The sequence below is a fragment of the Phaethon aethereus genome, assembly GCF_964289735.1.
Source record: "Phaethon aethereus genome assembly, chromosome: 4".
Classification (NCBI taxonomy): domain Eukaryota; kingdom Metazoa; phylum Chordata; class Aves; order Phaethontiformes; family Phaethontidae; genus Phaethon; species Phaethon aethereus.
The window spans coordinates 56030062-56057637 of NC_138578.1; the positions used below are offsets into that span (position 1 = coordinate 56030062).

At 39.2% G+C, this 27576-nt stretch overlaps 2 protein-coding genes across 2 annotated transcripts in view; both read left to right on the forward strand.

Moving 5' to 3' along the window:
- Nucleotides 1–10788: 10788 nt before the first annotated feature.
- CNGA1 (cyclic nucleotide gated channel subunit alpha 1) lies at nt 10789–16038 on the forward strand. Its single transcript, XM_081999075.1, has 7 exons — nt 10789–11359; nt 11615–11677; nt 12059–12085; nt 12187–12288; nt 13204–13311; nt 13463–13569; nt 14396–16038. Exons 1-7 carry the CDS (start codon nt 11043–11045, stop codon nt 15811–15813), a joined length of 2142 nt encoding a protein of 713 aa, XP_081855201.1. The 5' UTR covers nt 10789–11042; the 3' UTR covers nt 15814–16038.
- A 2613-nt stretch (nt 16039–18651) lies between these two features.
- NFXL1 (nuclear transcription factor, X-box binding like 1) overlaps nt 18652–27576 on the forward strand; it is a gene marked incomplete at its 3' end in the record, with an annotated part of 46836 nt that continues 37911 nt past the window's right edge. The window contains exons 1-9 of the mRNA XM_081999336.1: nt 18652–18832; nt 20219–20389; nt 20753–20862; nt 23052–23185; nt 24887–25065; nt 25180–25341; nt 25447–25547; nt 26796–26910; nt 27258–27382. Coding sequence (XP_081855462.1) covers nt 18667–18832; nt 20219–20389; nt 20753–20862; nt 23052–23185; nt 24887–25065; nt 25180–25341; nt 25447–25547; nt 26796–26910; nt 27258–27382 — 1263 coding nt within the window. The 5' untranslated portion in view covers nt 18652–18666. The remainder of the gene's footprint in view (nt 18833–20218; nt 20390–20752; nt 20863–23051; nt 23186–24886; nt 25066–25179; nt 25342–25446; nt 25548–26795; nt 26911–27257; nt 27383–27576) is intronic.

Consider the following 27576-nt stretch of genomic DNA (forward strand, 5'->3'; position numbering starts at 1 on the left):
TAGTCTTGGGGTTAAACTGAGAGATCTCTTTCGATGTCTTAGTCTTGTTTTTTATTTCTGTATTTATTTTTTAACCTAATGAGAGCTCTGTATGTTAGGAGAAAAGGAGCATTGCATTTGTTTTTGTGGGTTTAATTACGTATGCCCTTCCTCTTTACAACATCTACATTATAAGAACTTCTGTGGAAGGTGGCCTGAACCAAGTGCAGGCTGCCTTATAAGAAAAGTTTGAGTTTTCTGCTTTAAAGTTTCTAAAACACAGGTTACTGCTACAAAAGAGCAATAATTTAAAATGGTATTTAAAACAGTTAAATTAAAATCTTAAAGCACAACCTGAAAATCTGGGAGCAAGCTTCCATCTTCTTGTACAACAGAAGCATGCCCATAGGATAAAACCACATATATGGACAAATAGGTGTCTGCAGTCTGCTCCCAACTCCTATTTTTGTTCTATGCTTCCTCAGATCTGTCAGCTCTGTGTGTTCATACCCCTGTTTCTGTCAAAATGTGTCAATTTTTCCACCTTCTTGCAATTTGACTGAAGCACATGAAGCATCAATCTTGCAAGCGACTCAGTTGGCAGATCTACAGAGAAGAAGGGAGGTGGCAACATCCGCAAGGGCCTGCTGAAGCAGCGGGGAGCGTGGGAGACGGTGAGCTGCCAAAGACCACCTCTTCCCCTGGTCAGGGCTTCACTGCAGTGCAGTACCAAGAACAAGTGAGAAACAATGCGGTTAACACCCCTGCAGGTCTGCTTCTGTACGGGCCAACTCCTTTAGCAGACCATGGACATCAAAGTCTTTTTAATTAATAAATAAAATATTTAATCTGAGATACAGATTGGTGGACAGCTGGGTGAATATGAGCCAGAGGTGTGCCCAGGTGGCCAAAAAGGCCAATAGCATCCTGGCTTGCATCAGAAATAGTGTGGCCAGCAGAAGTAGGGAAGAGATTGTCCCCCAGTACTCAGCACTGGTGAGGCCGGACATTAAATACTGTGTTCAGTTTTGGGCCCCTCACTACAAGAAGGACATTGAGTTGCTGGAGCGTGTCCAGAGATGGGCAATAAAGCTGGTGAGGGGTCTGGAGAGCAAGTCTGATGAGGAGCGGCTGAAGGAATTGGGGTTGTTTAGTCTGGGGAAAAGGAGGCTGAGGGGAGACCTTATTGCTCTCTACAACTACCTGAAAGGGGGTTGTAGCAAGGTGGGTGTCGGTCCCTTTTCCCAGGTAACAAGGGATAAGACAAGAGGAATCAGCCTCAAGTTGCACCAGAGGAGGTTTAGATTGGATATTTGGAAGAGTTTCTTCACCAAAAGTGTTGTCAAGCATTGGAACAGGCTTCCCAGGGAAGCGGTTGAGTCACCATCCCTCCAGGCATTTAAAAATGTGTAGATGTGGCGCTTAGGGACATGGTTTAGTGGGGGACTTGGCAGTGCTAGGTTTACAGTTGGACCTGATGATCTTAAGGGTCTTTTCCGACACAAATGATTCTATACACTTACTTGTTTCTTGGTTGAAAATCTTCATATAACTTATGCTTCACGTTTTTAAATTTGGAATAAACTGTGAAAACACTATGAAATGCTTTTCTTCTGAGAAAAAATGCAAAGTCACAAAAAATTTGTAGCTAACAATCCAAGTCAATTGACAGACATAAAGAACATGCAATCTATAACATAATTACAGAACGGAGTGGGTATACTTAATGTGCGTATAGTTCATTGAGGATTACTACTTTGCATACTCAACTCATTTCAAAGAACTTTGAGACAATGCCAGGAAGACAGAAACTACATAAAATTAATTTATCAACATTGATATATTTTTCTTTATTTTGGATGACATGTAAAGGTCAAATGGGAAAGAAAATAAAGTCTTGATACACAATCTTATCATCTGATATGAAGAGGAAAAAGGTGCTAGTTTACCGTTCAAAATGGCACCTATGACTGATTTGGAGCAACACTTGGACCACTAGCTAATGCAAATCAGTGCACGTCCACTTACTGCAGCTATGCCAGCTATGGCTAAGCCTTTTGGTGTATTAAGTAACAATATGCATGTATTAACAGTCAAAGCAATTTTGTGGCAGTTCCCATTTCTCCAAGAGAAATAAGGATATTAGGAAACCCTGCTACACCTTTCTGGGTTACTGTACTGTTTTCTTCTACTAAATGTATGGAAAATGCAAGAGAGAAGTTACGTTAAAATTCTGTTACTTATGCAATGAATGAAACATTTGCTGAAACTTACTGTTAAGCAAGCACTGACTTTAATTGTTGGTTTTCAATAAAAATGGAAGCACTGAATATCTAGCCAACTTTATACTTTTACATTTATAAATAAAATAGTCATTGGAAACTGCATTTCTGTGCCTTAATAAAACCCATCTTGCCTCTGTGTTAGCCATGAATTCCTTAATTAAACAAAGTTTGTGTCATTGGCTTTGTCATAAATTCTTTAATTTTGTTAAGGATTTTTTTCTCATACACATATACATCAAGTTCCTTATACATGTTATTATACAGTATTTAATTATCGTAAATACTGAAGATGGTGACAACAGGTTTCACCACAGTGAGAAAAACTGTTCACTCTGCAGCTAGTCCAGGTGCAGATGTGAAGCAAGATCTGTCTTTTAATTTTTTTTAATTATTTAGGAAAGCTGCCTATGGCATTTTGAAGTCCTATCATCATCGCTCGGCCTCCCTGCTCTGCATTACTCTTCTCTGCCTGCAGTCACTGCTACCCAACAGGGTCCAAACTTGAGCTCTGTTCAATGCAACAGCCAGATTTATTACCTGTCCTGGCATGCAGCCACACAAAAATTACTGAGCTAAACTTGAGAGCAGAGCTCTGACCATAGGAACTCCACCTGCCCCAAATGCTGGTGATGTACCTTAGACCTGCAGGAGCAACATGTAAAGGAATTAACTTCAACTGAGGCAAAAAAATGGTGCCTCTAGATTGCAGTTCTATATGATTAGACTGCTGTACTTGCTGCGAAGAGATTAATCCTCTATATGTTGCCTTAAAAATGCCCAGACAGTGCCACCTTAACTCGTACTTTACTACAATGAATGACAGACAAGCAAGGCTAGATATATCAAACTTATTTTAACTACAGTGCATTTTCTACCACTCTTATCAGTGACAATATTATATATTAATGATTTTCTTTTAAGCAGAATTAATCTCAGTTGAATCACCTTTGTATGTGTAAACATTTTAGCATCATTATTCTATGCATCCAACTCAGATTTCCTATGTTACTTTAGCTTGAAATAAAATTCTGCTAAATAGACACCCTAACCGACTGTTCAGAGCTACTGGCACTCCTGCAGGGTCACCACACTTATTGTTTCTCACAATGATAGTACTGAATGAAGTTCTAGGCTTTTCCAGAGAGTTTTCTGGTGGGTGGGCCAGTCCCTCTGTCCCTTGCAGGTTCCAGGCTGGGAAGAGAAGACACATCTCAAGTCACACCAACCTGGGTGGCACAAGGATAGCCCCTCATTGCAGGTTCATCTCAGGGCACAAAAGTAACTGCTGGGCATGGCCAGGCACAGCGTTTGTCGTGCCCGCTGACATTTCAGAAGTGCTAATCCCTGCTCAGAGTAGTCATGCAAAAACTGGTGTCTGGACCTGGAAGATGCTGGTAAAAGGCTTTGACAGAGTCTTTTATCACGCTGTGTGGTGCTGATAGCGCTCATGTCCACAGAAGGCTTGCAAACTGTCCAGTGCTTTCCCATTCCAGCCTCATCTGCACCAACAAACATCTTAAACTGCTTCTACTACTTCCCTCTCCATCAAGCACTCATTTAACGATAAAGTAAAAATACAGTACCACCTACTGGTGGAGATAGTTTGCAGTGATGGTTTTCCAGTCATCAAGCCTTGCTGGGGCCGATTGTGATTCATGACACTGAATTCCCTGTAACACCAGTCTACACAAGGGAGTATTAAATAAGCCCGAAGCTCTGGAGCCTTCTCAGCTACAGCACTGCCGACATGACATTCATTGCTGAAATCGCATAAGTACTTGAAAAGACAGAAGAGTATTTGCAGAAAATAATCCTGCCAAAACTGTGGTCCCAATCCAAACACCTACACAGCTACAAGACAGTAATCTGAAAGGCAATGCTGTGCCATTAAACCCTGCTTATTTATAAATAAATACTTATGTATAATGTATCTAGTGTTTTGGTTATGGGTGTCTGGAGCTAGAGGTAGCTTTAATAGGATTGAGAAGAATTACAGATGATGACAAAGCAAGATACAAAAATAGATTAAAGTTGGCCTACTAAAACAATAATCCATTAGTACGGTCATTCTCCCATCAGTCAAGGTTACTTCACTGGAATATGAAATGATAGGAAAATTATCTGGGAAAAAATATTGATGCTAAATTAATGTAATTGTCAGGGAAGTCAATGACAACTATGTAATTGGCTTTTAAAGGAGGGCAGAATTGAGACCACTGTGTTGAACTCACACAGAACTTGTCCTGCAAACCTCTTTGCAGGTAATTGAGGTCCTGGCCACTGTCTGACAAGGAACTGGTCTGGCCCGGTAGGACTCATCTACCTCTGTTTAAGAACTTTGGAAAACTCCATGGTAAAACAGATAAGAAAAAGTAAGTTAGAGTTGCTTTACGGGGCTGCTTATTTTAAAAGAAAACTGACTGTTCTCCACTAGAGTAAAAAGGTGCATCTCCTTTGTAGTTTGTACTGGCTTGAGAGACACAACATCGACTTGCCTTACTTGGTTGGTCATCTAAAACTTTTGGACAAAGTTATGCACCAAATGCAGGAGTTCACAATTAGTTTGATGTTCATGTGACACACAAGGCATACGTCCCAGACAGTCAGTGCCATACATATTCACAAAATCAATGCCCAGCATCGAACATTGAGATCTTTCAGACTGCAAACTAGGCAAAAACCCATGAGAATGACAGAGGTAAAACTGATCCTGATTCAATACTAGCTGGAGCCAGTGACCTTCCGAGACTCATTTCATATCTATGATTTTAAGACAGGAGTTGTATTTCAACTCTTCAAAAACAATTATGTGCCAGAACTTAGATTATTCGCTTCATTCTTGCTTGACCAACCTGATCTGCTTGACCAACCTGATCTCCTTCTTGCTTGACCAACATGATCTCCTTCTATGACCAGGTGATCCGCCTAGTGGATGAGGGAAAGGCTGTGGATGTTGTCTACCTGGACTTTAGTAAAGCCTTTGACAGCGTCTCCCACAGCATTCTCCTGGAGAAACTGGCAGCTTGTGGCTTGAACGGGTTTACTCTTCGCTGGGTGAGAAACTGGCTGGATGGCCGACCCCAGAGAGTTGTGGTGAATGGCGTTAAATCCGGCTAGCAGCTGGTCACAAGCGGTGTTCCCCAGGGCTCGGTTCTGGGGCCGGTCTTGTTCAATATCTTTATTGATGATCTGGATGAGGGAATCAAGTGCTCCCTCAGTAAGTTTGCAGATGACACCAAGTTGGGTGGGAGTGTTGATCTGCTGGAGGGTAGGAGGGCTCTGCAGAGGGATCTGGACAGGCTGGATCGATGGGCAGAGGCCAACTGTATGAGGTTTAATAAGGCCAAGTGCCGGGTCCTGCACTTGGGTCACAACAACCCCATGCAATGCTACAGGCTTGGGGAGGAGTGGCTGGAGAGCTGCCCGGCGGAAAGGGACCTGGGGGTGCTGGTTGACAGCTGGCTGAACATGAGCCGGCAGTGTGCCCAGGTGGCCAAGAAGGCCAACAGCGTCCTGGCCTGTATCAGAAATAGTGTGGCCAGCAGGAGTAGGGAAGTGATCGTGCCCCTGTACTTGGCACTGGTGAGGCCGCACCTCGAATGCTGTGTTCAGTTTTGGGTCCCTCACTACAAGAAGGATGTTGAGGTGCTGGAGCGTGTCCAGAGAAGGGCATTGAAGCTGGTGAGGGGTCTGGAGCACAAGTCTTATGAGGAGTGGCTGAGGGAACTGGGGTTGTTTAGCCTGGAGAAGAGGAGGCTGAGAGGAGACCTTATTGCTCTCTACAACTACCTGAAAGGGGGTTGTGGCGACGAGGGTGTTGGCCTCTTCTCCCAAGTAACCAGCGATAGGACAGAGGAAATGGCCTCAAGTTGCGCCAGGGGAGGTTTAGATTGGATATTAGGAAAAATTTCTTTACCGAGAGTGTGGTCAAGCATTGGAACAGGCTGCCCAGGGAGGTGGTGGAGTCGCCATCTCTGGAAGTGTTCAAAAAACGTGTGGATGTGGCGCTTCAGGACATGGTTTAGGGGACATGGTGGCACTGGATTAATGGTTGGACTTGATGGTCTTGAAGGTCCTTTCCAACCTTAGTGGTTCTGTGATTCATCCATTTGTTATGTTGGACACCTTACTGTAGATTTGTCTATTTGGCTTCCACTGGGCACAATGTTATGCATTTCCTTGTTGCCCGTTACTGTTTTATTTAAAACATCTCTTATTCTTTAAATTTCAAATGTGTACTTTTTTTCCTAGATAATGGATTCACTGCCTTTAGGGTTGGAAAGTTGTAGCAGTCGATGTGCCTAATTTGTTTCTCTGGTCAGGAGGCTGACCTGTGATATTGAGCACCATTTTGGGTTTGTGATTAAATCTATGATGTGTCAATCCATTTATGAATGACCATTCAGTCACCTGGGATGCAAAACTTAAGTTGGTTCATACGAATGCCAGTGGCATTGCTTCTTCCTGCTCCTGGTTAAGGAAACAAATGTGTCTTAATCCTGGGGTGCCAGAGGCTGGACTGCTTTCCTGGATTCTGCTTGTTGCAAAGCAAAGTTCAAAAGTAATTCAGTAACTTTAGCTATTTAGCAACTTTTAGCTATTCAGTTGTGAGAAAGATACCATTTCAGATTTGAACATTCACTCTTTTTGCTGCCTAAAACATTTTCTGCACTGAATTTCATGTTCAGTGATGCCTGTTCCCCCCCCCACTCCTCAAATGGGCCGTGTAAAACATGCCAGATTAAAAAATCAATCACTCAAGGTCCCGAGAACTTAATTTTCCTCATTCTTGTGGAACCCAGCAGTGAAACAAGAAAGCTGAGGTATGCAAATACCTCAACATCTTCTCTTTCAAAGTACACTAGGATGTTTTTGGAGCTTTCTTGATTGTGTGGCCACTACAGATGAACCCTTGCATGTTTCTAATGGAGGAGGACTACAGCTACTTTACAAACCATTTTGCAAAGTCATAATCCATACCAAACTTGAAGATTAGTTCAGTGTCTCAAAACTTCATCATGGAATTTTCCACTAAATATGTATTCATAATTTGTAGGCTTTTTTAAGCATCAAAATAGGAATGTAAAGGTTATGTTAGATTAATTAAGAACTTTCAGCAGTTTAAAATGGTATTTCCTGTTATTCAGCAATATGATATACACATTCAAATAAATAGGACATTTCCATTTATGGTGTTTTATCTATTCTAGTAAAGACCAGTTACTACAATAAAAAAGTATCTGCAATATTAAGAAAATGGGCCAAAAGGCAATACTGAATATCTAGTTATTTACAATAATATTTTTTTTAAAGACAGAGTATGCTCCAATATTTGTCACTTCTTGTGCATGTTGATATGGCTAGTAAGCTTCTCCTCAGGTGAGGGATAATAGTGACTGCCACTGTCACTTTCAGCTCTCTCTAAATCTCAAAATCCATCACTAGGTCAAGGAAATCCTCCTCTAATATCCATGTCCTTACTTGTGAATAATTCAGAGAACTGCACATGGGACTGGCTGGTCGAGAAATCAATCAATAAGGGATTTATGTACGAAATGCTGATCATATTTAGCTTTCCATGGTGGCTCTGCTTATGTAGTAAGAAAACGTGGCTGATTTAAAGGACTGAAATCACTGTTAGAAGCAGCAGATTACATTGCCAAGGTAAGCATGCACACCGATGAAATGGCTTATTGCAGAACTGCTAGGGACTCTTTGTATGTTAGAAAAGACAGATTTTTTTTTTTTTGCTCTAACACACTGTAAATTTTCATGTTTATCAAGTTTTTTTGCTGTTTTTCGTAAAGAAAAGAAGTAGATCTTTATATGATGCCAAATTCTGTTCTGGGATAGCCTTACCTGAAGCGTTTTCTCTCTGAAAACAATGACTAGAGAAGTGAATATGGTGGGCCAGTAAGAAAGTGAGAAATAGGTAAAATAAGAGAGCAGAAAAGATGGAAGCTGATTTTCCATTCACTACAATCCTGTAAAACAATAATACTGCCTTTATTTTCTTGCAGCCCTAAAGATTTTGATGTATGGTAATTAATATAATCAGTTTTTAGATCATAATGTTTGAAAACTCAGCTGTTCATCATAGTCATCACATTTAAAAATCAAAGCTAGTGAAAGCAAACTATTCGTGGTGATACAGTAAAAACAATGTGGTAAAAATCTAAAATAACGCTAAAGCAAACCTTTATCTGTATTACCTTTCAAATTTACTACCTAAATATGATAATGTGAAAATGAGCACTGGATTTTTAAAATAAAAGCAGTGTAAACAATTTGTGACAATGTAACGGTTTAAGAAAAATATGTGTGACTGCAGAAGAAGAAACATGGCAGTGATACAATTTAGTAAAAACAATCTGAAATATTGTTTCAAAAACTACTAATACAATTAAAAATGCATTAAGGTGAGTTCTGGACCCCCAGAGTTTAAGAGGACATTTTCTGCCGTTCCCAGTGTCGGGGTTTTGTCACGCAAGTGCTGTGACCACAGTCCCCGAGCCAGGAGCAATTACTGTGTCTGTTCAACTTGCGCTGGACATGTGTGGCATTAGCATTTCTGTGTCTTAGACTCAAGAATTTCAAAACTCCCCACAATTTGCTTTGAGACTAATGGAATTTGAAGATATTCTTGTGTTACATACATATCCTGACTGACTGACAAGGGCAACAACCAGGTGCAGCAGTCACCCGACCCTCACATGCAGATTTAGTATTTTGAGACTACAGGGTAGTAAATGCTTCCAATTTCCATGCGCAGATGATTTTGAGGCATACTTCATGCCCACTTAATGCTTCCAGCGCCTCAGTAAGATGAAATCTTCAGTCCCAGCTCCTCTTTCCCAGCATGTCCGACGCAGGGCTGCCACCGCTCCTTCGGCAGAACACAAAGCACCCCACAATAGATACTAACGGAGCCAGAGGAATCTGTTTATTTGCAAAAATGTACAGAAAATCCTCTTTATCCGAAGAACAGGGGCATGAACAGGATACAGATTTTTTTCCCAAACTCTAGGCTAAGTACTCTGGATGGGTGCGGCTTTTTCTACATGTCCTGTTTTATCACACTTCTCGTGCTCTTTAGCATCTAGTACTTCTGCAAATCAGCATGGCTGGGCAGCACTAACGTCGAAGACGGGTTTTTTTTCTCTTTAGACTAAAAGGGACTCAAAGAGTAAAGATAAACATGAAATAGTAGTTCCCATGTAGAAGACCTGGAGTCCTAATGTGAACTGACTGGTTTAGAGCCCATTCTGTTGGAGGAATGATTTCCCTTGAGATGAATGCATTTGCATTTGTCTGATGCTGAGTGATTGGCGCTGGTTGGACACAGCTTTATTTTGCACCATTATTTGTGAGCTCTGTGGACTCCAGTGTGGCTCTGTGGAGGATAAAGGTTAAATCAGGATGGAATTTTTTATGCCAGCATTAGCAGAGCTTTCAGAGCACCTGTAAGCAGATATAAAGCTGCTTAATTCAATCTGGCGTACTTTCAATCTCCACACTTTCAAACACAATTTATCCTTGGAATAAATCAGTGGAGACCCTGAAACAGCTTCTAGGTTCCTGGTGAATCTAACCTAATGTTTACTATGTCTTAAAAACTCATAATCTGTTTATGTGACATCTTAGGCCTGATCCTTGCTCTTAAACATTTAAAGACTGACCAGCAATGCTGGACTACGTTTAAGACTATTTGTGGAAAAACACACCTTAATCTTCAATCTTTATCTTTCTGCTTTGTAGAATGTTGTATATTGCTGTATTATTTTTTGAACTATGTGTCATTCATGTCTGATAACTGCTGGAAACATAGGAAACATGGAATAAAAGTATTCCAGGAATATTTTTAGTTTCATTGACTAACAAGTGAAGTCAAGTAAGTCTGGCAGTAATGTGGCAGCTGTATCATCCTGCTCCTCTTTTGCAGTATGCTTGACTGCAGAATGGAAGTACCTTCTTTAAGATTGTTTCATTTGACTTCATTTATCAGTGATAATGATTTGCCGCTCATTTGTCAGTTTGTGGCTTACAGACATCTCTATACTCTGATTTCACATGTGCAGGGATATTGTTACTGCAGCGGATAGCATCTGTTTTATAATCCTGTCTAAAAGGCCCTGTCAAGAGACGATCAGACTTGTAGTCACAATTCATGCCCAAGGAGTTGGCAGTCTCATTGTTGATGAGACAAATTGAAATAAATTAAAATTATAAGAATAGTGGCAAAATGGGAGAGAAGTTATGTACACTACAGCATTTTCAATTTTTTAAAAATATTGAGATTAAAAAACCAGACATGAACAGCCACTAACATTTCCATTTAGGTACTTATGTCTGACTGGCTGTATCAGTAAGAAGACTACTCCATCGGTCTTTAAGTTCCTAGGTACAGAACCTCCTCTTTGCTCTCAACAGAATGTATGTAACTCTCAGATGTCAGACATACTGAAATTTCTTTGGACATCCAACTGATGGATGCTTCCTAGTCTGGTTTTCAGGATGTCATCAGTGCATGAATCTATTTATCCATCCTGATACAATAAATTACGAGCCTTTGGTTCAAAACCAAATGAAACAGTAGCAGACGTTTCAAACACAATTGTCTAACTATTTTTGAAGTATGTGATTAGGATCAGGAGGAAGACCTAAATTAATGCTTCCTCTAAGAGAAAGATGTGTTGAACATTCTCTTTAGCAGCAGTTGCCTGGTCATTCAGCACACTGAGGCACTCATAGTGCCCTTTCCTGTCTGGTGGGAATGTCATGAGAGAAAACTGGAAATACTGTTGTTTGTTTTGGGGGAAGCAAGGATATAAAGGATTCATCTGTAGAGAAAAAAAAAAAATGCTTGTTACTTCTCCTAGTTGTGAAATTACTTCTTTTTTAAATCAGTCTTCCTCAATTACCCAAGGAAAGACAAACTTGACCATGAGGGTAGGAGTGATTGAGACCCATCACTCCCACACCATTGTTCCCAGTGTGGTAGTACAAGACACCAGTCAGGACCCCGGACCGATGAACAAAGGGGAAAATAGGTATGTCAAATTTGCCATTTTGCATCTGCTTGTTTTTTTTCTTTGGTAATTTGCATGGGATTAACTAAGCACAGACATTTGTCATCATCTAATTTTGTTCACCCTCTATTAATAAAATTGTTTCTAAGACAGTGATATACTGCTTATTGTAAATATTTAGGAGATTAAAATCTGTGCTCTTTCAATTTCCTTAGATAACTTATCCCATGATTAAAAAGGTGAGAAACAGTCTGTGACGACTTAAACATTCTTTGTATTTCAGCAGATATCACATAACTGTGTTGTTTTGCTGTTCCCTAGGCAATGGTACCTACCTGGTGCATTTGCACGCTACAATATTAACAACAATAGTAATAAAGATGAGTAAGTATCTTTGCCATTTCACAGAATGAGAGTTCTGCAATACTGGTTGCTTAAGCAGCAATGAAAATGAATGATATATATCTAATAATTTCTTTATAAATAGTTATGTAATTCAAGTAATCCCAAAAGAGATTGCATGTACATTTGAACGTCACATACATCAATTATGATGATCATTCTCAACACCAAAGTTATTGGTATTATATCAATTAAGTTAAAATAAAAGTAGTTCTGTGCAAATACAATAAGCAAAACAGTTTTTGAAGGCCAAACACCTAAGTATAATGTTATCCTTACTGAATTTAGATGATTCTAACAAAAAAATGTGGAAGGAATGGCTATGTGCATCCCATGAGCCTATCATATTTTTCTTTTCCTCAGAGAGAAGAAAAAGAAAAAAGAAAAGAGGTAAGATAAAGAATAATAATACTGCTACTTCTAAGACATTTATTTTCTTTCCAAATATATTTTAACTTTGTAACAACTCAAAATGTAAATCTATTTCTTAGCAAGTCAGAAAAAAGAAAGGATGGGGAAACACAAAAGAACAAAGAAAAAAAGGAGAAAAACAAAAATAAAGATAAGTCCAAGAAGAAAGAAAATAAAGAAGAGTAAGTCTTTTTTATTTAGGTCCCGCTATGTTAGTCTGATAAAATTGCTTTGGATGTAAAACCGAATCCATTCATGGATATCCTGTAAACAAGATGCTTATACTCTAGTGAACGAGTGTACAGACTGCTGCTGTTCTCCCTAGAGTAGAGTTGTTCTGATTTAACTTCATATGTGGACAACAGAAATATGCATGCATGGAACAGATCTGAAAAAATTAATCAAGAAAAATCACCTTTGGATTCTGATTATCCAACATTTTTTGGATAACACCCTGCAGCATAACATGTGCCAGTGTAAAGCAGTCTCCTCCACATATAAGGGCACCTACAAGCAAGTTCTTCTATGATCTAAAACTTCTTGCTTTATCTTTAGCTTGGTAAATTCCGAATTTTCTGGCCAAGGAAGAGAAACTTAAAATAGTGCAGTAGGAACTTGTGTTGTACGATTTCATGTTCTTTGGTTTCTTTATTGCAAACTATGCCAATGTTTCATCTTTCTCAGAGCTAGACTTTTCCCAGTGAGAAAGGCATGATATGTCTCACTTATTTAAACATTAGTAGTCGCATAATCATTTTATTTTTTGATAGATGATCAAACCATTTATCAGACAAGACAGTTAATTGTGTAGGAAACAATTTAATTTTAAAAGGTTCAAATTATATGTGCCATTATAAATAGAAACGGGACTGCCAAGCTGATTTTTCTTGCGAAATTTAGATTCTAAAGTTTGTGTCCCAAGTCACACCTAACAAGCAGCTTCATGTTCTCCATGCATTCGAGCAAGGAAGCTTAAATTTAATAAAGACCATCTATTTTAAAACAACAATTTCTGGAATGTTTCATTTCTCAAAAACTGTTATGTGTATTTTAAGTCTCTCATTAAATCTCATTTTTTTTCCCTGCCTACCACTTAGGAAGAAGAAAGATATTTTCATTATTGACCCAGCAGGAAATATGTACTATAACTGGTTGTTTTGCATCACAATGCCTGTCATGTACAACTGGACCATGATTATTGCTAGGTGATGTGCTCCTTTAATGACTATATAAAACTTCTGGCAAATTGTCATATTCCTAAACAGATTTAAAAAAATTATTTTATTCATCACTGATTTCATGCAAGTATTTAATTTTCATTTCATGGTTATTTACTTTTTTTCTTTTCCTATTCAGAGCCTGTTTTGACGAGCTTCAGCATGACTACTTAGTGGTATGGTTTATTATTGATTACATTTCTGATGCCATCTATGTTGCTGACATGTTTGTACGGACAAGAACAGGTAAGTGAACTCAATGATTAATTATTGCTTTTCATGTATTTGTGTTAGGTGTTTAAAATATTCAGAATACTACTCTTATCTGTGTACCCTTGATGAGGTGCAATATCAAAAAAGACATTGAGGCAGATCTCTGAAAGACTGTAGTCTGTGACATGTAAAAATAGGAGAAACTCTGATGTATTACTCAAAGAATACATAAAGCCAGAGGTAAGCTAGGTATGAGGTAAGCTCGATAGAAGCTGTTCTGCCTGTTGCTGACTCAACAAGAAAAAATAAACATGCAATGCGGCCAAGTGAGGTTCAGGGGTTCTGAAAAATTAGCACCTAACTCTGGATTTTATATTTAAGGGGATTCAAGTATTTGCTTGATTTTCAAGACCATTGAGCAAGACATCCAATTAACTTCAGCTGCAACTGTTTCTTTTAAGGTCTTGTCTTCTATCCAGAGCTAGTGGGCAGATACACTCAATATGGAACTCATATTCCTGTGTTCAAATTCTTCCCCTCATTCACCACCTTTTCTACAGCCTGTGGAGTTTTTGAGGGGTTTTGGGTTTTTTTCAGATGTTCACCATAGTGGAAAAGTGGAGGGAAAGAATCAGAACTAGAAATGTTTACTTTTCAAAGCTGTATAGTTAGCTCAAGCTGAACCATATAGCACTAAGATGAATATTTGGAAATGAGAAATTGATTATTAAAAGGTAAGAGAAGTCATGTACCATCTGGAACTTGCACTCAAAATATTTTTCAAAGGAGATCTGGATTGATATTAAACACAATGCAGTTGATGTTGTAACATTTTTTATTATTTACAATTTGATTTTAGGTTACCTGGAGCAAGGTCTTCTGGTGAAAGAAGAACAAAAACTTCAAGAGAAATATAAGACATCTTTTCAATTCAAATTAGATTTTCTGTCAATCATACCAACTGATCTCTTATACTTTAAGTTAGGACTGAATTACCCAGAATTAAGAATAAACAGACTACTCAGAGTAGCTCGGATGTTTGAATTCTTCCAGAGAACAGAAACAAGGACAAATTACCCAAATATCTTCAGGATCTCTAACCTTGTCATGTACATTGTGATTATTATTCACTGGAACGCCTGCGTGTACTACTCGATCTCGAAAGCCATTGGATTTGGTGCTGACACGTGGGTCTACCCCAACACCTCTGACCCTGAATTTGCCCGTCTGACTAGAAAGTATGTCTACAGTCTCTACTGGTCAACACTGACCCTGACTACTATAGGTGAAACACCCCCTCCTGTAAGAGATTCTGAGTATTTCTTCGTAGTTGTTGACTTCTTGGTTGGAGTATTGATTTTCGCTACCATTGTTGGTAACGTGGGCTCTATGATCTCCAACATGAATGCTGCCAGGGCAGAGTTTCAAGCAAGGATTGATGCTATCAAGCAGTATATGCACTTTCGGAATGTGAGTAAAGACATGGAAAAAAGAGTTATAAAGTGGTTTGACTACCTGTGGACAAACAAAAAGGCTGTGGATGAAAGGGAAGTCTTGAAGTATCTCCCGGATAAACTAAGAGCAGAGATTGCCATCAATGTTCACCTGGAAACACTAAAAAAAGTTCGGATTTTTGCAGACTGTGAAGCTGGTCTGTTAGTTGAACTGGTTTTGAAACTCCAGCCACAAGTATACAGTCCTGGAGATTATATTTGCAGAAAAGGAGATATTGGACGAGAGATGTACATTATCAAAGAAGGCAAGCTGGCAGTAGTTGCTGATGATGGAATTACCCAATTTGTGGTCCTAAGTGATGGTAGCTATTTTGGAGAAATCAGCATTCTTAATATCAAGGGTAGCAAAGCTGGCAATCGAAGAACAGCCAATATTAGAAGTATTGGATACTCGGACTTGTTTTGTCTGTCTAAAGATGATCTCATGGAGGCTTTAACAGAGTATCCAGATGCAAAGGCTATGCTGGAAGAAAAAGGCAAGCAAATCCTAATGAAAGATGGGTTGCTGGACATTGAAGTTGCAAATTTAGGAAGTGATCCTAAAGATCTGGAAGAGAAGGTCACCTACATGGAAGGAGTGATGGACAGATTACAAACAAAGTTTGCCAGGTTGTTGGCTGAGTATGAAGCTGCACAACAGAAACTGAAAAAAAGACTTACACAAATCGAGAAAGTATTGAAGCCAATTATAGAGCAAGAATTCGCAGACTTAGAAGAAGGAGATCCATCCACAGATAAACCTGGAGTGTCAAAAACGGAATAAAACACCGGAGGTTACCAATGAGACGTAGGGTCAAATCCTGCATGGGGCTGAATGCATTAATTTCTAATCTTTGTAGGACCTGACTATTAATTATGAAAAATTATTTGTTGAAGTAATGTCATTAATTTCCCACAAGCAGCACATATTTGGCAGGTTTTGGAAAGAAAAAGAAGATTCGAGAATGAAGATGGAAGATAACACTTTGCTCTTGCACAAAGAGGTGGTATTATCTGCTAATGCATTATGTACTCTTTATGTAACACTGCTCTACAGCAAGTGCTTTCAATCTATATACAGTCATATACTGGAATATATTGAAAGTTTTGTTGACTATTTTAAAATAATTTCTTTGTGTCTACTTATGGAAAGAAAGAAAGGTTTGGTAACAATTATATTAGTTGAAGTCAATATAGGCATGAACCACGACATTAAATTTGTGTATAAACAAACACATTTTAATATCTATTGATTAATGTAAGATTAATTAAGTATGGGATATTATATAAAGGATTAGGTGTATCTACAATGCAGATGCAAGTACTGAAGTCTGTAAGATTTGGAAAATATTATTACTTCATTTGGTCCACCTTGGCTGATTTCTTGAAATGTAAGTGGGCAGTTTTAAATGGTCCTTTCTTCAGGATATTTCATGCAAAGGCTGGTATAGAGAGAGGAGAAAATACAACTTTTTGCAAGTATCAGTATGACAAATATGGATGGTTCAAAATCTAGCTGTTCTTTCCACGACAAAAACAAACACAGAATATTGAAGACTGTTCTGCTACATGTAATCATATGGCTGCTGAACATGGACTACCATGTTTTTAAGATCTGTGCTTAAAAATTTTTATGTCTCTAATATAACAGTTGTGCATGCTGGCAGAGTGCAAGGGGCAGACACGACAGAAAGAGGCCAAACTCTCCCTACAGCGTCTTCTGTAGCTGCTGTTGGAGAAAGAATATAATGACTAAATAGGTGGTTTTTTTCATTGATAGGGTATTTCTTTCTTCTGTTCATAACTACTACTAAGATAGTAAAAGCTACTGTTTCATACAGCAGATATATTTTCAACTGCTTTAAGAAGCATTATCTCCTTGGATTATTTTCCAAATTGATGTCTTTTTCCATTGGCAAAAAACGGTTTTGTTAGTTGTGGTCTCAGCTGGGTATTTTCAGCTGAGTATTTTCAGTAGACTTTGATCACAGCCACTTAATGTTGAAAAGTTTGATGACAGGGAGTGAAGAAAGGGACTACAAGGAAAGAATGGATAATTCTGTATTCAAGGCAATTTGATTATCCTGGGCAATTGGACTGCCACTCTTAAAAAATACAGCTGTAAATATTACTATCACTTGATAACATCTCTATACTTCCATTCTTCTTAATAAGATGCCAATATTATAAATTGGATATTTTGTAAAGTGCATTCATTTCTGGTTGTTCTATTTTTTGTAATGTTGATAGATTCCCAGAAAGCCAGAGATCTATACATAACTCCTGATTTCACTGCAAGGATTAAATGTTATGAAGTAATTAATGCATAGGATATATATGGAACAACAAGGATAAATATAAATATGAAACACCTGTTCATTCACTGTTGATCCTGCGCCTTGAATGACAAATGGCATAATGTGCTGGTGAGGGGAAAGAGTATGTCTTCGTTTCACTGAAGACTCTGCCAGTGTATGCAGGAACAAGCATTATTGTGAATGTTGGGCTTTGCAATCGGCGTTCTTCCAATTCAGGTCTCGAATATAATGTGCAATCTATGGCAGCAGCATCCTATAGGGCTGTGTCATATTTCACTAGGCACTTAGGAAGCACTTTCCTCCTTTGTTGAAGAGTTTAAGACTTTATATTAGAGAAATGTGTGATATGAGTTTTAATTAATAAAGGCAGAGATCGACTGTTTGTGTTTTTCTTTTATTGATCCTTCAGTCTGTGACACAAGTTGTAGTCACTAGCTGCCTCTTTCTTGAGAACAGAAATTATTTTACTGAAAACACTTCAACACAAAGCAGAAAGCCAGAACTGACCCCCAGTAGTTTTACTATTTTCAGGCTCCTTATTCGAAATCTTGTACTGTTTAACTTTTATAAACATGTGTTTGCTGAAAAAAGCCCTAAATGCAGAGTTTCCTCCTCACGCAGCCAGCCAGAACATAAGTGCTATCAGAAAATGTCAATCAAATTTGCATTATTTCAACTTGCGTTTATTTATCAAGACTTTTTCAGGAGGCACACAGGTTCCTCGGTATGTATTTCAGTGCAGTAAACCCTAGATATTGCTTCGGTGAAGTTTCTAAACAGACTTTTTACACGTCTCGTACCCTGAAGAAGGGAAGCCATGAGGCAAACGCACTCCACAACCACACCCTGCGGAAACGTCTGCCAGAGAAAGAGCTGAAGCCATTGCTTCTGTGGCCGGAGCGGCAGAAAAAAGAAGTTCAAGCACTAAGCAATAATGAGATGCCAGCCTGGGCATTAAGCAAACATTTTTTCTGATTATCAAGCGTGGAACAGGCCCCCCGCCGGCGCCGCAGACGCTCTCCACAGACGACTTCAACCACCAGCGGAGCGAGACTAAGCGGCCGTGTGGTGCCCCGGTGTACGCTGGGTGCTGGAGTCCCCCAGCCTCCACTTCCGTCCCACCCGCGCGGGGAGCGCTGGGAGCTGTAGTCGGGCTGCCTTGGGAGCTCACCGGCGTCCTGGCTGTCTCCACGGCCGCTTCCGGACGGAGGGGCAGGGCTGGACAGGCCGGGAGAGCTCGCCTTGGGGCGGTGTTCAGCCGGAGGTGTGAGGAGACGTCGGCCTCCCTCCACCGTTCTTTACTCACCGGTGGGGGAGAAATGGAGGCGCCCTGGCGCCAGGGCGGCCGGGGCCGGGGCCGGGGCCGCACCAGGCCCGGGAACGGGCTCGCCGCCCGCGCTGGGGCGGTTGCCCGGCCCCCGGCCCCGAGGGCCCGCGGCGGTCCCTGCGTTGCGCCCGCAGGGATCAGCGGCGAGGGGGCTAGCGGTGAGTGTCGTGTCTTCCCTACTACCCCGGCCCGTCCGGGGACTGGGGGGTCGCGGGCTAGGGAGCCCTCTGTGGCCAGGAGCTCAGCCGGGCCTTGGGGAGCCCCTATAAATGCCTGGGTCGGGGCTCATCCTGGCGTCGTGGGGAAGGGAGGTGGGCGGGCTCCTGTGGCTGGCGAGCCCCGGCCCCGCTCCCCCCCTGCTTGGCGGTAAGCGAGCCGGTGTTTTCGCCGTGTGCCGTCTCCTGCCTGCAGGTACCTGCTGGGGGGGGAACGCGGAGGCCTGGGGCAGTGGCCGGGGTCTCGGGGCTGTGTCCTCCCCAGGGTGCACAGTCAGCGCCCTTCGGGCAGAAGAGTAACTGTCAAACAACGGATGAAGCAGCTGTTTTTCAGTAGAGTCGGAGATACTCCGGAGAGCGCTGGGAACACACGTGAGGTACTGTGGTCAGTGTGCCACATTGCCCCGCTCTGGGAAAGGTGCGGGCTTTCCAGCGCACGGGGTTGCTAGGAGTACTGATAATACTCCTGAAATACTTCGCAGGTAGAGAGGTGTCAAAGACTGAGCTCTTTTAAGCGGCAGCATACTTTTTTAAGGAAAGCCTTAAAACTAAACATGACCAAACCCCAGGGAATATATTGTATGCAATAGTCTAATTCGGAAAATTAGGAGGTACTTAAGACCTGTGATCTACTGAAGGCCTTTATGTTTCCATGCTATGTTATCTGAAGGGCACTTTGGTTTATTATGAACTCTGTTAAGTTATGTAATTTTTTTTCTCCATGTAAGAATCTTCCACTATTTCACATGCAATAACTTCGAAAAAGCTTATATTAAAATACCCTGTCACTTTAAATGTTGCCAGTTGTGAAGTAGCATGAACCCACTATTGCAATAAAGACTTGTTGGATGAAGAGAGATCAATAAAAGTCATAAATTTAGAAAATAACAAATGCTGGAAGAAGTACCTGTAGGGTATCAGTAAATGGTAACAGTCACTCTTGACAAGAATTGCCCAGTTTTTGTTTATCTTTGTTTCTTTCTCAGGCTGTGGATGTTGTGTTTGTGTGAGATGTGTGGCTTTTTTTTTTTAAGTGTTCTTTTCGTAAAGCAGCCTTATAGATGCATATGTTTAGTATGTTTGGTTGGATTTGTCAGCAGTAATTGACAGATAAAAATTCCTGCTGTGAATTTTATGGATAAGCACAGTAAAGAAGAAAATGCAATTTATCTCTTATGCGGTGTTGAAAATGTAGCAACCTACTGCCCTTAATAACATAAAATCAGCAAGCTCTTTAAAGAAGAGGACAGCTGAAAGTTTGTAGGACTGAATGTGGTGTTGTGGTTAGCTATCATGGTATTAATCATCATTAATCTGTTCTCTTAATAGAATTATCTTCACAGAAGAAATTTGATGAAATTAAGAAGGCTAATCAGGCTGCAGCAAAAAAGCTGGTTGAAAACCAATTTAGCTCCTCGTCTGAAGATGATGATGAAGATGCTGAAGTAAAACAAGGAAAGATTTTGGCCAAAACATTTACCATTTACACCAGTCAAACTGGTAAATTTTTTTCATTTCTTGACTTTGGTTTTGGTATGAAAGCATAAACAATGCAGTACTATTGGCTATATATTAGAATTTACCATAACTGGAGGGAAATCACTTTATTCTGATGTCTTGTATTAAAAATATTTGTTCCCAGCAATGCATGCTGGCAGTACTTCTTGCTTTTTTTATGCATAATCAGTGGTATAGTTTTGAAACTGTTCTAAGAACTTCTAATAATGTGATTTTGTAAAAGTATACAACTGGCCCCTGTTCAGAGAAAAAAAAAAAAACAAACCACTTTTACAGCAGTTTCAACATGTAGAGAATAGCAGATCAAACATTACTGATTGCTTTAAAAATCTTTATACATTAAAGATGGAGATGCAAGTGAACTGGAACGTACAAGACAGTACATGAATGAAGCTTTTCAATCAGGGGCTATGACATGTCTGATCTGCATTGCTTCAGTTAAAAGGAACCAAGCTGTAAGTATTTTACAGTAGTCTTTTAGAATATAGTGAATACAACTGTCTGAATAACTTGTGTTTAATTATATTACTAAGGTAATTCTTGGGATTGATAGTTTTAAAATGATAGAGTACTAAATGCAACATTTGACATCTTCGGACTTTTCAAATGCTTGAAGAAGTAAGTGCTTATATATACGTAGCTTGTAATCAGAATATGTATTTTTTGACATATGTTTATTATTGTAATGTAAAATAGTTATTTTTAAACTTTAGAGAGTAGCAGATGAAGAAAAGAGCTGCAGGAAGACCGGTGCTTGCAATGGTGCATTCCAGAAGCTATCTTGTAGGAAACACCAAAGCATGAAATACTAGGAAGTTAGGGAATATTATTGTTAGATTTATAGCAGGGGAGCTAAGATAAACTTTGCTGCTCCAAATGCTGATCGGATGAAAGAGAAGGGTGGCATATCTGAGAAGATTGTCTTATTTCATATAAGTACATTTTTCATGGGAGACATTTCAGGACAAATCTTTCTCACTTTTATTTTTATGTATCAACTTTCTTTTGATGTTGACAGGTCCAACCCTGTTTCTGCTACATTACTTGAATCAAATACATTTGCAACATATATTTAACACTGAAAAAAGTGCAGAAAATCTTTAACTTCTTATGGTTGATGTACACAGAGTACAAGTATCCAATGAAACTGTAGTCATTAACTTTTTTCTAGAAAGAAATGCAGTATGTTTTGTATGAATTCTTAACATGTTCAAGCCACATTTTTTCAGACCTTAATATGTTCAGCTTGATTTTAAAGTTCTGTGTCTCTTGATAGACTTAGTCTCATCTCAGCAGAAGTGAGATGATTTGGCAGCTTGGAAATCTTTTATAAGTCAGTGGTTTGTTAGTTATCTTGAATCTGTACCATTTCAGCCAAGTGTATTTGTTTATATAACATCTCCTGTTTAGCTTTAGTTTTGGGAAGTTAGTTACTGTACTTTTAGAAACTTATGTCATTGACTTTGTCCTCTATAGGTTAATGGGGAAATTCTTGTTTTCACAGTATAATTTTATAACAATGCCATAAGTTACTAAAAAAATAAAGAAATTAAAACTTAAATTTTCTGCTGCGTTTCTCTTACCAAATTGTTATAGTCATTCTGAGCTGGCAATTTAAGACATCAATATGTGGAAAGCACCAAAGTAAATAACAGAAATGCAGTTTTATGAAATTGCTTTACAGCAGCAGGCTGATACAGCCTCCAAGTAAAGGATTGTGATTTCACTCCAGAACTGACAAAGAGAAGTACACTGGGAACAAGAACATAAAGGTTTAGTGATGCAGACAGGTTACTGGCAAAATCAACTCTCTCTTAAAAACATTTGCTTGTAATTCTGTTCTGTTTTATACCTCTCTTGCTTATCAGACAAAAGACACTATGTTGAAAGCCACGCTTCTAATCAAATATTTTTCTGACTAGCATTGTATGTAAATGCTAAAGTTTGAAAGGGGGAAAAATCTTTGTAGTACTTGTACTACCCAGATGTCTAGATACATAGGGTATGGGGCTGGGAGAGAGGTGGCAGGAGAGCTGGGCTTGTTTAGTCTAGGAGAGAGGAGGCTAAGGGATGGTACAATTGCAGCCTCTGTCTACTTGGAGCTGTGAAGGTGGCTAAAGCCAAAGTCATCTTTGTGGTGACAGGTGGTGTAATAAGGGGCAATGGCACAAACTGGGGCTTGGGAGGTACAGACTGGATATGAGGGAGGTAGTATGACACTTTGCAGCAAGTTGCCCAGGATGGTTGTGGAGTCCCCATCCTTCAGGATTTTCCAACTTTGCTAGGCAAAGCTGGGACTGAACTGAGCTAAGCTGGCAGTGGTCCTACTTTGGGCATGAGGTTGTGCTACATGACCTTCAACAGTGTGTTTAAATCAACATGTCTCTGATTATATGAGTATTTTGGGCTCCATAAGCCTCGGCAAAGACTTCCCACAGCAGCAGGAAAAACGATTATAGGTATGAATCTGTAACAGTAAAACTGTCTCTATAAATCTAACAATAGGTATAATCTATCTTTGGAAACTCACTTTTTAAATGGAAAATTAGCAAGCCTGTATTTCTTTAGATATTAATGGGTGTTCATCAATGGAAACAGAAGGAAAGCTATTATAAAGCAATTGGCACTTTTATCTGGTCTTTAGGTCTGGAGCTGTTGTGGATGCTTTTGTATATTTCACCTGGTGTGTATCCAAAAGTGGGCCAAGGACAGCCTTTTCCTTGTGTCTTCTCCTTTGACGGATGATGATTTTGGGAAGAAAGATTATCCCTGGCCATGGTGAGCTCTTCATGGTACATTTACAAAGATACTTTTATTGTGAAACATATGTGAACTGGAGTTACTTTAGAAAGAAATGGTACTTGTAAATGACATGTATACACACCAAAAAAAGAAGACTGACTTTTCTATTGCTTTTCTGAGTTATTTTTAAGTTTTCATTAAGATGATTCAGGAACATTTCACAGTGATGTTAAAAACCCGCTGCACCAAATTTGATTTAACCTCTGAGAAGGTAACTTACCTATCATGTCTCAGCTTCTAATATTTATTTCTGAATGGCTTTACATATTAGTCACTTTTAAAATTGGCACCGTGAAATAAATAAATTAAAAAAACCCAGTTCTAAAATGGCAAGATTTAGGGATTTTCCTTTTTTTTTTTTTTAGTCCCTGTATAAGCCAAGCGTTAAAGCCAGTCTTGCAGTTTTACATGAGATTGTATAAAGAAGGTGATAATATTGTGGTTGCATGAGTAATGATGCCTGCTTTTTCAGTAGGTTTGTGTCTGAAAGTTCAGCAAGTCTCTGTGCATCTTTGTTCTGTGCTTTATTTGCCCACTTACTTTTGTGTGGAAACTTGTAGTAATATATTTGAGACACAACCCTCTCTCAAATTTGTTTCAAAGTGCCTGGTGGATTCAAAAGCCCTATTAATGTGGGATCTCAGAGAGCAGGTTTGATTAGGAGATAAGGTATAAAATTGTTGGCTCACAGCTTCTCAAGTTGATAATGCCTGTTCTACCACAAACTAGTTTTGTGTTTAAGCACAATGTTTATAATGAAAGAAATTTCTAGGCGAATGGTATTTTATTTAGTATTTAAGCACATGACAAAACTCTGCAGTCACTATGGAGAAATGGTTTATGGCCTGTAATGTGTTATATAAGGACAAACTGACATTTTATTTGATAAAAATGAATACGTAGGTCTTTCAAAGCCTCTGTTCTCCTCTAAGGAGGAGCAACTTGTCGTCTTTTCCTAGTGTAGCCAGAAATGGGACCTATTTTGTTTCTCCTTCCTTGTGTTGCTTCTTTTGTCCATGGCTTGCACCAGAAAGCCTTTAGGGACTTGTGGCACTAACCAGTTCCAGACCTTTGGTGCCTACCTACCTTTAGAAATAATGTATTTTTTAATATGTGACACCATCAAGGATAACAAATAAAGGTGTGCATCTTATAATATCTGAGATGCTGAACTGATACAATCTAAAATCTTTCAGGTAAAACTTTAATTATTATGCATAGTTTTGGTTGCATTGCTGAATCTTGTTTTACATAGCTTATAAATTTCTACTGATAAAAACCTGGTTTTTAATGTCTCTTTTTTTTTGATTGGTTCTGTTTAAGTAGGTTAAGTCATTGTTGCATACATTCCTTTGGTATTATTTGACATAAAAATTGTTCTGTGTGCTCGCTACACTGATTTTTTTATTTATTTATTTATTCTTGGAGAAAAAAACTATTGCAGTGATAGGACAATTCCTTAGATATTCTAATGAATGTGTTGTAAAATCTGACATACAGATGACCTTTGTCATATAATATAAGTTTAGTTGTGTTATTGATTACAGTAGTCGTAAAAATGTTAATTGGTAGTCTGGTAACAATCTTGGGAAACTGAAATGGTAACAACTGCTTTTCTTTTAAAAAAATTCTTTGAAAAATTGCTTTTCTTTTCACTCCTTCTTTCCCTTTTTGTAGTCCAAAATGTAGATTTGAATACAAACGGTCTGAAACTCCCAGTAGGTATTACTGTTACTGTGGAAAAGTGGAGAATCCAATACTGGACCCATGGCTGGTACCTCATTCCTGTGGTCAGATATGTGAGAGGGAATTCAAACCTCCTTGTGGTCATAAGTGTTTGCTACTTTGTCATCCAGGTAAAACTATTGTGTTTCTTGGTTGTATGACCTGTATTTATGTAGCTGTTACACAGTTTTACTTAAAAACTGCTGAGTGGCCATTAGTGAGGTATTCTCTTTTTCTGTGCTTAGGACCCTGTCCACCTTGCCCAAAGATGGTCACAACAACCTGTCACTGTAAGAAAGCCAAACCAGTGCCTCGAAGGTGCAGTGCCAAGGAATGGTCATGTCGCCTGCCATGTGGACGAATGTTGCTGTGTGGACAACATACTTGTGAGAATCCCTGTCACGCAGGTAGACCTGCCTTCTTAAACTTCAGAGGAGTAGTTGCTTTAATTCTTAAGATACATCATTCTTTTGCAATTCCTACTCTCAATGTCACTTCACGATTACATGCAGGAGATTGTCAGCCTTGTCCACGAGTCAGTAAACAACGATGCATCTGTGGAAGACAGACAGCAGAAAGACTTTGTGCAAGTCCTCAGTGGCAGTGTGATCAGGTATGTTGAAGTTTATGTCCTTTTTAGGTTTTTTTTTTCTCATATTTGTAAAATTTAATTTCTCAGTGTATTAAGGATTGGAAAAACACATTCAGTAGGAAAACAATTTTATTTTTTTGATTTTGAAAGTGCAATCAAAAATGTAAGCAGCAGTCTTTGAGAATGGATCTACTTGGTGGCCGAGTTCATTTCTGACAGTAGTTAAAGTGTCACTGTTCTGGAATTCTGCTAGGGTTAAGCTAGCAGTGAATTTGACCTTGTATATTCTGTTTTATTGTACTAGAGGTTGAAATTTCAGCTGCTGTCTTCAAAAATAAGCATGATACCACAGCTTAGTAGATAAGAGTTTCATGCTTATTTACTCCTAATGACTGTAACAGAATGAAAGCTTTGTGATTCATTCTTTGAAGTATATTTGCAGCTCATTCTTAGGACCAAGGCTATGGATTGACAGACTGTAAAAAAAGAAAATAATTTTAAAAATTAAGTGGCAGGGGGGAGGTTGCACTAGGAGGTACTTGGTCATTATGATCCCTGTAAGAAGGGCACTCAGCCTTCATAAAGTATCAGTTAAAATGTGAATTATTTCAGCTAATGCTATAAAGAAAGAGAGTATGATTTAAACAATAGTATGGCCCTTTAGATGCTGGGAACCCCAAGCTGTGCAGTGTAGCATGGGCCTCTGATCCACATGCAGCATGCAGTGCAGATCCCATCCATAGAAAAGGTTACCCTGTTTTGGTGGTTGAAGCTGTTGTAGGATTTTGTTACAAGAAAACAACTCCATTCATCATTTCTATTGTCAAACAGAAAAGATGTTCACATGAGAACTTCTTGCTTTTAGATAAAGGCAAGGACACGCAGGTGGCATAACCACTGGTAGCAAGTGGGAGCTGCCTCCAATCTCCTCTGCTACAACAAGCTTATCTTGTGGCCAAGGGATACATGCAGCACAACACAGGCCTGAAGGCCAAGCTGTACGTGCAGCACAGCACAACCCTGGGACTACGCAGGTTAACTGTTAATGTGAACCACTAACTCCTCAGTATACAGTGGTCTTCCAGTCAAAATTGCTGCGGGGGTGATCAGTTTTATTTGGCGAACACAGCGAATATAAGATTTGTTAACAAAAGTCAGAAAAAGTTAAATTCCATCCAGATGACTCTCCTAGTTTTTCCCTTTGGGTTGCTTTGTCTTGGTATGTAGTTCTGTTACACTGCATTCACTTGGTTTCTCTGAGTTTACCAGGTGTGTGGGAAACCTTTGCCTTGTGGTAATCACAGATGTGAACAAATTTGTCATGCGGGTCCTTGTGGAGACTGTCCTCGTTCTGGGAAAAGGTCCTGTCCGTGTGAAAAATCAAGTAAGCTGCCTTTTTTTATTTAAAGAAGATAAATTTAAAGAATAAAGTCATCCAGTCTTTGACAGTCAGTAGTTTAGCTTAATTCTGCAGGACAGGGTCTGTAAAAAGGTCTTACAAACAGTGAACTGTGACAGCTTATGTTAACTTTTTTGTTTAATTCTTTCAAAGCTTTATTTAGTACCAGGGGTTTAATTGGTGATGTGAATAACAGAGTAATTCTAGAGAAGCTTTTAAAAAAAAAAAGAGACAGAATTGGCATTTGAAGTCATTATTATACAGTTTATTTTTGTCTAAATACTTTGGCTTTTTTTCTAAATGTTTGCTTGTACTTCTCTCTCTTCATCTAGAGTTTACATTGCCTTGTACAGAAGATGTGCCCACTTGCGGTGATAGTTGTGACAAAGTTCTGGAATGTGGCATCCATAAATGTTCACAACGCTGTCATCGAGGTCCTTGTGAAATATGCAGACAGGTTAGTCTTAACTGTAACAGGTTCACATTTTGTTAGGGCTTTTAAATACTATATGCCTGGAACAGTGCATATCTCCTAAGGAAAATTAAGTCATATCTATCACAAAATCTATGACTTTCTGTTCATTAAAAGCAACTAATTTTTTCCCTATTCCCCCCCTCGCCCCAACACAATTCTGAATTAATAGTTGAGTA